At 36.8% G+C, this 14,649-nt stretch overlaps 1 protein-coding gene across 10 annotated transcripts in view; it reads right to left on the reverse strand.

Annotated features, from left to right (window-relative positions):
- Positions 1-1,011: 1,011 nt before the first annotated feature.
- retm (real-time) overlaps positions 1,012-14,649 on the reverse strand; it is a 49,069-nt gene continuing 35,431 nt past the window's right edge. For all 10 annotated transcript variants that reach the window (XM_067764195.1, XM_067764191.1, XM_067764190.1 and 7 more), the window contains exons 3-8: positions 8,550-9,524; positions 8,224-8,482; positions 8,022-8,143; positions 5,121-5,409; positions 4,960-5,060; positions 1,012-4,885 (exon numbers count right to left, since the gene is read on the reverse strand). In XM_067764195.1, coding sequence (XP_067620296.1) covers positions 4,694-4,885; positions 4,960-5,060; positions 5,121-5,409; positions 8,022-8,143; positions 8,224-8,482; positions 8,550-9,524 — 1,938 coding nt within the window. In that variant the 3' untranslated portion in view covers positions 1,012-4,693. The remainder of the gene's footprint in view (positions 4,886-4,959; positions 5,061-5,120; positions 5,410-8,021; positions 8,144-8,223; positions 8,483-8,549; positions 9,525-14,649) is intronic.

A 14,649-nucleotide genomic window follows, 5' to 3' on the forward strand; every position in this document is an offset into this window, starting at 1 on the left:
TGATTTTCCACTATTTGAGAAGCTTAAAAATTTTGGCATGACATACCTTTTAACTTGTAAGCTTTCACAAGACTTCCTGGAAACCTCTTTTGGTGCAGTTAGGGCAAGAGGGGGTTTCAACAACACTCCCAACGCAGTTCAATTTAAAAGTGCATATAGACTACTCTTAGTAAGGCACGAGTTAAGTGCGATCCATTCTAGAGCCGTCATCAGCGTCTACTAGTATCCTTAAAAAAATAGCGAGGTAATAGATTTCGAGTTAGCAAATGTTTATGTTAATACGATGTGGGGATTATCTGTATATGTGGACAATGTTGTTCGTTATATTCCTGGCTATGTTGCTTGGAAGGTATAAAAGAAAATAAAATGTTCCACATGTTAAGGACAATTGATAGGTGAAGAAATGCCTTTACTTTCAGCGCACAAAAACAAAGGTCCGTTTGTCGCACCATCTGTGGACATATGTAATATTTGTATAGTGTCAGAGAAAGCTTTAAGACAAGTTCTCAAGGCATGCCCAATTGGAAATGCAAAATTATGTTTTATAAACAAAATTTTTCAAAATACAAGTTATGCATTCTCCAATAATATCATGGACGATCACATAGCCATCGAAAGTTGTTTAGCAATGACATCTTTAATAATCACCGGACACAGCTGTGTAAGGAAGTAATAAGTTTTTATTTGGATATTCGTTTGTTTTTTGAAACGAAAAAAAAACACGGACGTAAAATAGTATGTTAGAAAAAAATTTACAAAATTGATATTATTTCAACACCAATAGTACCCAGTCCAGTACTCATATTTTGTTTACTCTATCAAAAATTTACTTAATTAAAAAACTCAAAATAAGTGAAATTTTGAAAACGTTTATATATCGTTTGTTCAAGCTAATTCACTTTAAATTATTTTTAAAAACGTTTAAAGAAATGCTTGTTGGGATGTATGTATGTATATTTTTATACATGTATATATGAATTTTTTTCACTTCAAAAATATGAATTCTTCGCCTTGTTTTTTTTTTACTATTTATGTGTATAATGTACTTTGTATGGCTGCAGCCCATGTTTAAATAATAAATACATGAAGCCTTGTATTGTATTTGTTGGCCTTTTCTTTGTTTAATCGACTAAACTGAGATTTTATAACAATTAGTATGCAGAAGTTGAGTAAAGGGGATAGTGACCCGTTGTCTCCCCTTTAGTACTTTTTTTACACACGCTACTACAATTCACTAACACTAACAAAATCCGCGCATGCGCAGAACATACATTTGCACAGTTTCAGCAAATAATGATTGACAGAAAATTTGCACATTAGGAAGATAGGAAGGTATTGATATAGAAGCATGATTCAATCACAAGAGGTTTGCTCGACAGACACATTTTTTGACAATTGCGGCCATTTTGCTCCCAAATCGAATTGACATCCGTTAACTGTGTTGTTTCTTTGCGAATTTTCGAAAGATATTAGTAGTAGAAATGGGAAGCAATCAGTTTACAAATACCGGATAAGTACTGAACTGCATAATTCCTTAGAACATTTTTTTTTATTTTATAGTGAATTTATTAACTATGCCTCGATCCATTAGTATGGCTGAACATTGAACATAGCTAATTTTATGAAAAGTGGGGACACCAAGAAATCGTGCACTTACGTAAACCTATGAATATACGAAACCTAAATCAATTCAAAATTCATTGTTCAACGTCAAAACCTCGACTATTAAATTGATTCACGTAAAATGTCATTAGTAAATAATGGAGATGCCATAACGAAATGTACTCATTGGGCATGTTAACTTATTCAGGTAAAAGTCTAGAACAGGAGTCTACTGCTAATACGCGTCCAAAAATATCGAGAGAGGTGACCTCGAAAACAATAATCCGAAGGCGGAAAAGCTAAACTGTATCTCTGTCCGGAGATATTTGCATTTGAAGTTGGCAATTTTCATGTGATTTTGTAATGTTTTTGTGCATTGAAAAAGATACTGTGTACAAAGGGATTTTGCACGCATTTAATTGGTGGACCGGCCAGGGTAATTTTTTATAAGCTCGGCTGAAGGCCGCCAACGCAACCCGGGGTAATTTTTCGTCAATATCTTTTGAACGAGCTAAAATTTTTATTTCCGCCTTCCGAATTGTTGTTATCGAGGTCGATACGCATATTTTGACACCTCTCGATATATTTGGGTGCGTATTAAAAGTCGACCTTCTGTTCTATTAATTCTGTATGTTCGGAACATTTGTCTCCATTTAAGAATTTGATGAATCGGTTTATATTTGGAATATTTTGTATATACTTATTTGATATATTTGGATCTCGTGAAGTAGTATCAAATGAACGTATTCCGAATATTCTAAATTAACGGTGTATCCGGAACGCTTCCACAAATACTTAACGGAAAAGAGCTTTCCGAAATTTCAAAATAAAAAGGTGAATACTCGCTGTGTAGCAGGACCGCACAAAAGCTTAACTCTTCTGTCAAAGTCTAGGTAGGAATATAAAGTTCTAAGACAATAAGCCATTTTCTTTTATTTTTGTTTTTGTCAGTTCATTGCGGCTCCTGAGTAGCGCAATTCAGGATTTTTCACAAAACCGTCCTGTATTAGAGTTAGATTGAAGAACGTCTTATCTCAGAATGCTTTTCATTAACTCCCTCTTATGACAAAATGCATTGAACTTATGCTCATATAGGGAGTTTTTGAAACAAATTTTGAGATAGTGCATTTTTGAATAAAATTCTAACGTAAGGCATTCTCCAAACAATTTCTGAAAGAATGACCAATCCAACATAACTTTATCAATTCACGAAATATTTAGTAGAAAATTAATTATTTCCCCAAAAACTAATATAGTACCAAAGATACTTTTCTACTACAATTTTCACTAAATGGGATTGAATTATTCCCCGTTTTCCTTACTACGTAAAAGCAACCCGTCCAGATTTTTCAATTTGGGAGTGTCAAAGATCTGTCATCATTGGAGAACAAACCTCTAGTAATTGAATCATGATATAGAAGTACATATTATATATATGTACACAAATGACACAGCGCCAAAATTATCCTATATCTATTGAACCAAAAAAGATTTTTTAAACTTTTCTTTGGTATTATAAAGCCACCCACTTGTAGATTAATCCACAATTTGGCATTGAGTTCCATCTTTAGCCCTTGAAGGCAAAAATGGGAATTATGTGCACACAAATGACCCACCACCTAAATTTCTCTATATCTCTGAAACCAAGCAAGATTTTCTTAACCTTTTTTTCGTTATATAGCTACCTATATGTTAATTAGGACACAATTTAATTCAAGATTCTATCATCAACCGTTCAAGCGCTACGTGAGGTATCCGGCGTACGTCAACTACTGACGACTAAACCGATTATTGTGTATATCTCTTGAACCAAGCACAATTTCAAAATTTTTATTGCAGCATTCAGCTACTGACTTGCAGATTAACCCACCATTCAAGGCTCTATCGTTAAAGGTTGAGGCGCTAAGTGCATTAATCCGTTTTCGTTTTATATTTTATGGGCGCCTAGTACACCAGCAATGATGGTCGGTCAATACGACTTTCCTTTAGCAAAGTTCCTAGTAACCTGCCTAGTTCTCAAGCAAGGATGGTCGATCAATATGACTTTACTTTAGCAAAGCTACCAGTTACCTGCTGCGTTTTATGGGCGCCTAGTAATAAAGCAAGGATGGTCGATCGGTCAATATGGCTTTAGCATTTTTTCCAGCTGTTTGCTATATTTTATGGGCGAACTGAACTTGTAATGTAGGTAGTAATAATGCAAAAAAAAAAAAAAATACCGGGAAAGTTCAAAAATTGCTCTAAACAGATTATTGTAAGTAAAGCAGTTCCATTATCGCTGTGAAACTCATTTATATATATTCTATTACTTGGTTGTCTTTGTTGCTTTTGTAAGATTATCAAAAATATGTATTTGCGTGTGTTTATTGCTGCATATTCGGCTCGGGTACATGATATTTTTGTGGTAATGATTACTAGCTTATAGTTAATTATTATAATTAGTTATAATTTTGAGCAGAGCTCTACCAATCGTGTACTCCATAATTTTTTTCAGTAAATTTTGCTATATAAATTAAACGTAAATTTCTATTTTTGTTATTTTTACTTTGATTTTCATTCGTAGCAAATTATTTTAAAATTTAATAATTGCAGTTTTACTACAAACTGGACTAATAGTAGGTACATGCTAGTTATTGATAGTTGCATGCACCTAACGGCTGATCACATTTTTTTTTTCTTAAAGCTAATTTTTAACAATTAAGAACTAGGTAACTTCCAATCTTTCTCTTTTCGTTTTAGAGCTTCATGAATTTTACTAAACAGATCATTATTACTCTTTTATCTAAGCAGTATTCTTGATTTAATTGAACTATAAAATTATTTTAATAAAATTTAAATCAAAAATTAATTGTATATTTATTTGAGATATACAAAGTTGTTTTTTACTTCCAACTCAATTTGATGTCTTCTCCATTAAAGAATCGGCAGCAATAATGCCATGTTCGCGCACTTGCTCATCTTCGTTTTTTTGGTGCTGTTGTTGGTCATGCTTTTTTCTTGCTACTCCCCCAATACCATTGCCATTTTGCGTCAACGCTGCTGCTGCTGCACTACTCGTACTACTACAAGCACCACCATTATTCATTTCATATCATCGACTTTGACACGAACTTGTAGCCGATGTTGCAGAGAAGCCCGATTGTAAGCTAGTCATTGAGCCCTTGTAATTTGCCGAACTGAGCACTTCATAGAAAACATTCAATTGTGTGGGCCCCTCATCGCCGCAAGATGGACTAAACCATTGCATTATGTAGGTGTCTGTGTGGTGCATTACATGAGAGCCCTTAAAAAGAGTATACATCACAACGACAGAAATTTAGCAAACGTATGCGAGTAACATAAACTTCTCTCACTCACCTGCACACTTTCTCGATGTCGACAAATAAGTGTTGGTTCCTCCTTGAAGTAATGCTCACCTTCGATGAAATCGCACATATCAAATATGGAGACAGCGGTATCTGTTGGTAAGAAAAATAAGTCTGTCTGCACAAAGATTTCAACAACCTAAACCTACTTACCAGCTTTAGGTGGTAGCTCTTTCGTTGCGCGATACAAAGTAAAATGTAAATCACTACGCATTACATCAAAATCCCAGGTGAGCACACTTTTTGCATCTCGATTGGGTATGATTACTTCATGTATATAACCGGTTTTTAATTCTACTGTCTTATAGAGACTACGATGTTCCTGCATTAAAGCGCCAGCCTCATGTGTTTTCTTATTTTCTTCTTCTTCCACATCGTCTTCTTCTAAGGAACTCATCTTATAGAGCGTTTTTGGTACAATACCTCCTTCGTGTATGAGCGTCTATGTAAGGAAAAATAGATGGTTTTAGTTACTCTAATAATTAGTTTCCGGAATTTCTAAAATCTAAAGCCCACGTGCAGAACGGTAAGTGTATTTTTTTAACTCAGAATTAACTTTAAATGAGGGGTTAAACTTATACATTTTTAACAAATTTGTTTAATTAACTCTGAGCTAAAAAATAACTTGCCGTTCTGCAAGTGGCCTTAAGTAATCACTTAGTTAGCACGTACAATACGCATAACACGCAAGTGGGTTTTTGTGGGTTTATATAAGGAAATGTGTTTGCATGGTATAAGATTCTTGAATTTTCCCCTATTAGATATAAGAAATTTGTGGCCTTTAAAAATCCTGCTTTGAATACAATAGTTGTTCTGTGATTATCTATCTACATACGCTGAGCTTCATATTGGCATAAATGTGCCATTTCATATGCTCCTAAAATCGATATTTCACTTGCTAAGCTTGATCTGTAATTCTCACTAGGTTTATGGCACATTATTTGCTTCAGAAAGCAATGTTGGAAGCGTACCTCGGAAACTAAGACAAATTTTCTCAGATCTATTCAATGAAACTTTTTAGAGATTATATGTTACTAGCAGGGTACCCGGCGTTGCTCGGATTGGGCAGATACTAATCTAAATAAAAAGGTGTATTTTAACGCATTACTTCCCGTTACTCAAAGTCAAGCAATCAGTATATAAGATTTTATTGATCTTCTTCAAAATGCATCTTCCAATTTTTCTCATTCTTACCCTTTATGATTTCCGTATATCTCCCTCTTCTTTTTTTACATAGAGATTAGATCCCTCATTCCTCTAATTTATCACTATTTGTTTTATTTTTCAAATTTTATTTTGTCACACATAACTCATACTCAAAATCTCATAACTTAATCAAAATATTTTAGATTTAGTAACTTTTGCTGACATACAAAATTTGTGCACCATCCAGTGGCGCAAATGAAATTGAAAAAAAGTTTAATTTAAAATTCTTAGTTCTGAAATATGAGAAACCTTCGTCTTGATCGAAGGAACCTATATCCAAAATTTGGTGATGATTGAAGTGTGGGAAATACGTTTCCATAGGGAACACACACACAGAATTTGATTTATATATATAGATTTAGCACAATACAGTTTATAAAGCTGCTTTCTTTCCATTGATGAAGAAAAGTCTTAATGTGTAGAATACCGGAATCTTAAATTGAAAGATATCTTATCAAGACCACAACGCAAGTGAGCACAAGGCAAGTGAGCCCTATATAGCTATGCCCTCCACTTTACGCTTTTATTACAACTTGTTCTCAAGAGTAATCATCAGGTCATCAGCAAAGGCCACGAACTGGCAATATCTTCCCTCTAGGCCCTGAAACAAGGCCCTCACAACCACCACCCAAAGCAGTAGGAAAAACCGCCGTAGAGTACCCTTTCTCATTTTTCTCTGAGCCTTCGGTCCACAACTCTGTTGTGAACCTTCTGCTGCCCAATAGTATCTTTTGAGCTTCCTCAGAAGCGATGCGAATCACAGTGCCAAAAAAGTCCTCTGACAGGGCATTGCTTAATACTCCATCGATATCAAGAAAGGTGACCAGCATATATTCTTTGCTATTGAGTGACCTCACTAGTAGTTTGAGAAACGAATAAAGAACCGTTTATGGCGACCTCCTCTCATTGATGATGGCTTCTGACGTAAAGATCAAAAATGTATTCCAGCACTCATTTCCCGGCGCTTGACATTCCAAAACTCGTACACAAAGCCAAGCTGAGAAATTTGGATTAAATGAGATCCATATAGTCCCGAAGACTTGTGGGGCTTTAAGAAAGTTAATGGCCTATTCAGATTAGCTTTTCTCCCCAGTGGGATGGCATTCTTCGCACGCTTCCATCCTAACAAAAACGAAATATTCAGGACTGTTTCGTAGTGGTTCAATAATTAGCTTTTCCAATGGAACTTGCATGACGAAATGAAATACTCCAGATATGAGAACGGTTTTCAGAAATAACGTACTATCTAGACGAAAAAGAGAAAAACAAGCAAATAGGATTCAGTGCTCACATTCTGCTAATTAATTAAAGTATTAATGTTTTTGCCATTCACAATAAAAACAACACAACTTCAATAAGATTTGTGGCTTATGGAGTAAGTCAGTGAACTACCATACAATGGAGCTTTTTTATCAGTGCCCTGAAGCAAGAAAGATGGAAGACGATCGCACAAAGTACAACACATGACAGACATATATTTACTTTTGTTATCACTAAATTTGAAAAAAACAAAAATTGCATTCAAAGGGCGCAAGGAACGCTTGGTGTAGGAGGAAAATATTTCGTACAACAGCAAAGACAAAAAGAAAAGACCCCGTACAAATGGTGAAAATGTTTAAATCTAATAACATAAAAGCTATGTATGTAATAGCGCCCCTTACACAATCGCAATTAGGAAAAAAGCAATGCGTAAAATACTTTTGATTAATTATTTCCACATACGGAATGTAGGCCAGTGTGGACTGAGCGTAAATAATTATAAGGAAAAAGAAATGTTTGATTAGGTTTAACGAAAAACAAAATCACATACAAATATTTACAGTATTTAAAAAAAATGCTGCAGCTTACCTTACATGGACCACCCAAAAAATCGGGTATGATATCCGAATCGATGTATTGCTCCAAGCCATCCTTCATGTGCAAGCAATCAGGACCGCCATAGAATAGGAATTTTGAACGTGTGTTTTCGTCTGTTTTGTGGATTAAGAAAATAAAGAAAGATTGTCTTACTCTACAAACGTTAACTAACTAAAAACTCTAGTAGACTTACGTATAAAAGCGCTCACTATAGTCCAAGCTATAGGGAAAACGCGCGGCGCACGTACCACCAGCACACGTCCCATAGTTTCAGGATAATTGCGTTCAACAGTTTCGGTGATATTGAGCAGAGCTTTAACGCCCGGTCGCCAAAGATGACGCATGGAAAGACCTTCCAAATCTACAAGCAGACACCAGCTGAGCACTGGCTTGCCCAACTTTTCAGCCGACTCCTTGATACGCTGCATGCCCTCTTCGCAAATGTGTAACGTCTGTAGATATAGAAAAATTCACGTTTATAAGTAAAAATTTTACACTTTCTAACGACACAAAACTCACCAACTTTAGTAAACCTTCGGTACCAATAGATTTTAGCAGCCCCTTAACATCCATATGCCCTAAACGTAAAATATAAATGGGTCGCCCATCTTTATCGTAATGATGCCAAGTGCCTGGAAAATGATTCGCCACCACCGCTGGCACTTTATATTCCTTAACCAGTGAGTCAATATTGTTTTCCTTTCGCCATTTTAACGAATCTTGTAGCGTATTGAAGGCTTGATTTACATGCCAATCGCGTGCTGTCAAAAAACGCAGTATGGTCTGATAACTTGGCATTTTTTCCAAATCTTCGACACCATCCAGCATTTTTCGCAGCTCTAATAATTTGGATGCTTGCATTGGTGTGAGCGTACCCAAATTTTTAGCTATAAAGTCACCATCGAGTAATACATCGTGTGAGGAGCGTCGACGTTCAGCATCTTGTTGCTGATTGTTTGGCTCTTCGCTATCCTCACGCGTTGTTGGTGAACAGGGTGCATCAACAGGAGGTACCCAACGTTTCACTTCTGTTACACCCTCTTCTTCCAACTCTTTTATGAAATACTCAATGATTTCTTTACCCTTCAATGTTGTTTGTGTATATTGTTTCATGCCCATTTTTTCCATGGAATGTTCGAAGCCAAAAAAGTTTTTAATATCTAATGTGGCTGTTTGATCAAAACATGTCCAATCGGGATTGTCAGGATGTGCATAATAACGGCAGCGTTCAAAAATTTCAATACGCGATGAGAAACTCTCATTCACAGCCTCAATACTGAGTGTCCGATTGGCCAGATCGAGGTAGTTTGTTTGTAGGAAGTATACAAAGTCTACACCTATTAATTTTTTGAAAATATAGGGTGCATCAACAGCTAATTTACAGCGTCTTTTTGAGTGTCGTTTTGCGCCATTTTCCAGTATTTCATCTTGAATTAATTCACAATCGAGAACGATGGGCATTTGTGGGCATTTGGGAAAACGTCGTTCATAGGCCTGTAAAGAGAGAAGGAGAGAGAAATTTTTGAAGTTAATGATGTTGGTAAGAAGATAGGTAAGTGTGTATAGTTCTAAAGTACTAGGACATGAACTTATAGTAAAAGAAATATTGCGCGCTGTGTTAACTTAGATTATAAAATAGCCCCACAATAAATCTGCCATAAACATTTTTGAAGATAGTGATACATTTTTTTTTTGCTCTTAGGAATCATAGCAGAAATCTGAGCATATTCAGACCCTCAATGCTATACACGATAATTCGTTTAATTTCCATGCCGATAAATGCTCGAAACTAGCAGTTGAAGAAAGCAGACTTCCAGGGAGATGCGCGTCACTCTGCCGCAATATCGATCGTGATAATTTAATAGGTTAAACTCTTACTTATATAGAATCAACACATGACACCATCTATCTTTTCCATTGTAATATGGAACAAACGCCTTTAGCATCCATGTATCTTTGGCCCAACTCTTTTGAAACTGAAAGTTTTCTTGCACTTCTGTAAGAAAATATTGATGATGTTATAAGAAGAAAAAATGAATCGGATTTAAAAGTTCATATCAGTCAGCTTCTAAAGCTCCAAACACACTAATTAGTGCCTCATCAACATCATATAATTGCACCTTAACCGCCTAAACGATTTTGGCCGTTTCATAACAAGTCATACCAGCTATCCCTATTTCTCCATAACTGACGCAAATTGCGAGCGCCGACGAAGTTTAAGTCTTCCTACACCTGCCTCACTCAAATGAGTGGAGGTCTCCCTCTTCGTCTGCTTCCAAAGTGCGGTGTCGACTGAAATACTTTCTTTGTCAGAGCGTCTTCGACCATTCGCATAACATGACCTAGTAAGCTAAGCCTTTGGGTTTTTATTCGATGCACTATTTTCATATCTGCGTAAAGCTCGTACAGCTTATAAGTGCACCTTCTTCGATACTCGCCGTCGGTATCAAGGACAGGACCATACATCTTCCGGAGAACTTATCTCTCGAACACCGTCCACGATAGTGATCTTTTTCCAATTTATCTTTTTGGGTCGTTAGAATTTAACTGGAGGACTTCAGATAGCTCCATTTGCAACCCTCATTTAAACCGCCAAAAACTATTGGGAATAAAAGATAACCAGAACAAGTAAGGAAGGTTAAGTTCGGGTGTAACCGAGCATTAAATACTCAGTTGAGAGCTATGGTGACAACATAAGGGAAAATAACCATGTAGGAAAATGAACCGAGGGAAACCCTGGAATGTGTTTGTATGACATGTGTATCAAACGAAAGGCACTAATGAGTATTTTATGAGGGAGTGGGCCATAGTTCTATAGGTGGACGCCATTTAGGGATATAGCCATAAAGGTGGATCAGGGTTGACCCTAGAATGCGTTTGTACGATATGGGTATCAAATGAAAGGTATTAATGAGTATTTTAAAAGGGCGTGGACCTAAGTTCTATAGATGGACGCCTTTTCGAGATATCGCCGTAAAGATGGACCAGGGGTGACTCTAGAATGCGTTTGCACAATATGGGCATCAAACGAAAGGTGTTAATGAGTATTTTAAAAGGGAGTGGGTCTTAGTTCTATAGGTGGACGCCGTTTCGAGATATCGTCATAAAGGTGGACCAGGGGTGACTCTAGAATGCGTTTGTACGATATGGGTATCAAATGAAAGGTGTTAATGAGTATTTTAAAAGGGAGTAATCCTTAGTTCCATAGGTGGACGCCGTTTCGAGATATCGCCATAAAGGTGGACCAGGGGTGACCCTAGAATTTGTTTGTACAATATGGGCATCAAACGAATGGTGTTAATGAGTATTTTAAAAGGGAGTGGGCCTTAGTTCTATAGGTGGTCGCCTTTTCGAAATATCGCCATAAATGTGGACCAGGGGTGACTCTAGAATGCGTTTGTACGATATGGATATCAAATTAAAGGTATTAATGAGTATTTTAAGAGGGAGTAATCCTTAGTTCCATAGGTGGACGCCGTTTCGAGATATCGCCATAAAGGTGGACCAGGGGTGACCCTAGAATTTGTTTGTACGATATGGGTATCAAAAGAAAGGTGTTAATGAGTATTTTAAAAGGGAGTAATCCTTAGTTCCATAGGTGGACGCCGTTTCGAGATATCGCCATAAAGGTGGACCAGGGGTGACCCTAGAATTTGTTTGTACAATATGGGTATCAAATGAAAGGCATTAAAGAGTATTTTATGAGGGAGTGGGCCATAGTTCTATAGGTGGACGCCATTTAGGGATATAGCCATAAAGGTGGATCAGGGTTGACCCTAGAATGCGTTTGTACGATATGGGTATCAAATGAAAGGTATTAATGAGTATTTTAAAAGGGCGTGGACCTAAGTTCTATAGATGGACGCCTTTTCGAGATATCGCCGTAAAGATGGACCAGGGGTGACTCTAGAATGCGTTTGCACAATATGGGCATCAAACGAAAGGTGTTAATGAGTATTTTAAAAGGGAGTGGGTCTTAGTTCTATAGGTGGACGCCGTTTCGAGATATCGTCATAAAGGTGGACCAGGGGTGACTCTAGAATGCGTTTGTACGATATGGGTATCAAATGAAAGGTGTTAATGAGTATTTTAAAAGGGAGTAATCCTTAGTTCCATAGGTGGACGCCGTTTCGAGATATCGCCATAAAGGTGGACCAGGGGTGACCCTAGAATTTGTTTGTACAATATGGGCATCAAACGAATGGTGTTAATGAGTATTTTAAAAGGGAGTGGGCCTTAGTTCTATAGGTGGTCGCCTTTTCGAAATATCGCCATAAATGTGGACCAGGGGTGACTCTAGAATGCGTTTGTACGATATGGATATCAAATTAAAGGTATTAATGAGTATTTTAAGAGGGAGTAATCCTTAGTTCCATAGGTGGACGCCGTTTCGAGATATCGCCATAAAGGTGGACCAGGGGTGACCCTAGAATTTGTTTGTACGATATGGGTATCAAAAGAAAGGTGTTAATGAGTATTTTAAAAGGGAGTAATCCTTAGTTCCATAGGTGGACGCCGTTTCGAGATATCGCCATAAAGGTGGACCAGGGGTGACCCTAGAATTTGTTTGTACAATATGGGTATCAAAAGAAAGGTGTTAGTGAGTATTTTAAAAGGGTGTGGGGCTTAGTTCTATAGGTGGACACCTTTTCGGAATATCGCCACAAAGGTAGACCAGGGGTGACTCTAGAATGTGTTTGTACGATATGGGTATCAAATTAAAGGTATTAATGAGGGTTTTAAAAGGGAGTGGTGGTTGTTGTATAGGTGGTCGCATTTTCGAGATATCGCCATAAAGGTGGACCAGGGGTGACCCTAGAATTTGTTTGTACAATATGGGCATCAAAAGGAAGGTGATAATGAGTATTTTAAAAGGGAGTATTCCTTAGTTCCATAGGTGGACGCCGTTTCGAGATATCGCCATAAAGGTGGAGCAGGGGTGACCCTAGAATTTGTTTGTACAATATGGGTATCAAAAGAAAGGTGTTAATGAGTATTTTAAAAGGGTGTGGGGCTTAGTTCTATAGGTGGACGCCTTTTCGAGATATCGCCATAAAGGTGGACCAGGGGTGACTCTAGAATGAGTTTGTACGATTTGGGTATCAAATTAAAGGTATTAATGAGAGTTTTAAAAGGGAGTGGTGGTAGTTGTATATGTGAAGGCGTTTTCCAGATATCGACCAAAATGTGGACTAGGGTGACCCAGAACATTATCGGTTGGATACCGCTAATTTATTTATATATGTAATACCTGGCAAGATTTTAAGGGTGTTTTATTTCGCCCTGCAGAACTTTTTCATTTTCTTCTACTTAATATGGTAGGTGTCACAACCATTTTATAAAGTTTTTTCTAAAGTTATATTTCGCGTCAATAAAATAATCCAATTACCTTACCATGTTTCATCCCTTTTTTCGTATTTGGTATAGAATTATGGCATTTTTTTCATTTTTCGCAATTTTCGATATCGAAAAAGTGGGCGTGGTCATAGTCGGATTTCGTTCATTTTTCATACCAAGGTAAAGTGGGTTCAGATAAGTACGTGAACTGAGTTTAGTAAAGATATATCGATTTTTGCTCAAGTTATCGTGTTAACGGCCATGCGGAAGGACAGACGGACGACTGTGTATAAAAACTGGGCGTGGCATCAACCGATTTCGCCCATTTTCACAGAAAACAGTTAGCGCCATAAAATCTATGCCCCTACCAAATTTCAAAAGGATTGGTAAATTTTTGTTCGATTTATGGCATTAAAAGTATCCTAGACAAATTAAATGAAAAAGGGCGGAGCCACGCCCATTTTTAAATTTTCTTTTATTTTTGTATTTTGTTGCACCATATCATTACTGGAGTTGAATCTTGACATAATTTACTTATATACTGTAAAGATATTAAATTTTTTGTTAAAATTTTACTTTAAAAAAATTTTTTTTTTTAAAAGTGGGCGTGGTCCTTCTCCGATTTTGCTAATTTTTATTAAGCGTACATGCAGTAATAAGAGTAACGTTCCTGCCAAATTTCATCATGATATCTTCAACGACTGCCAAATTACAGCTTGCAAAATTTTAAATTACCTTCTTTAAAAAGTGGGCGGTGCCATGCCCATTGTCCAAAATTTTACTAATTTTATATTTTGCGTCATAAGTTCAACTCATCTACCAAGTTTCGTCGCTTTATCGGTCTTTTGTAATGAATTATCGCACTTTTTCGGTTTTTCGAAATTTTCGATATCGAAAAAGTGGGCGTGGTTATAGTCCGATATCGTTCATTTTAAATAGCGATCTGAGATGAGTGCTCAGGAACCTACATACAAAATTTCATCAAGATACCTCAAAATTTACTCAAGTTATCGTGTTAACGGACGGACGGACGGACGGACGGACATGGCTCAATCAAATTTTTTTTCGATCCTGATTATTTTGATATATGGAAGTCTATATCTATCTCGATTCCTTTATATATGTACAACCAACCGTTATCCAATCAAACTTAATATACTCTGTGAGCTCTGCTCAACTGAGTATAAAAATACCTGAATTTTGCTTACACACAACTTGCACTTAACTGACAGTGGACTCATCAGTTAGCACAGAAAAACAAAAGTCAGCTGTTTTTCTCAGC

Source organism: Eurosta solidaginis, chromosome 2, assembly GCF_040869045.1.
Source record: "Eurosta solidaginis isolate ZX-2024a chromosome 2, ASM4086904v1, whole genome shotgun sequence".
Classification (NCBI taxonomy): domain Eukaryota; kingdom Metazoa; phylum Arthropoda; class Insecta; order Diptera; family Tephritidae; genus Eurosta; species Eurosta solidaginis.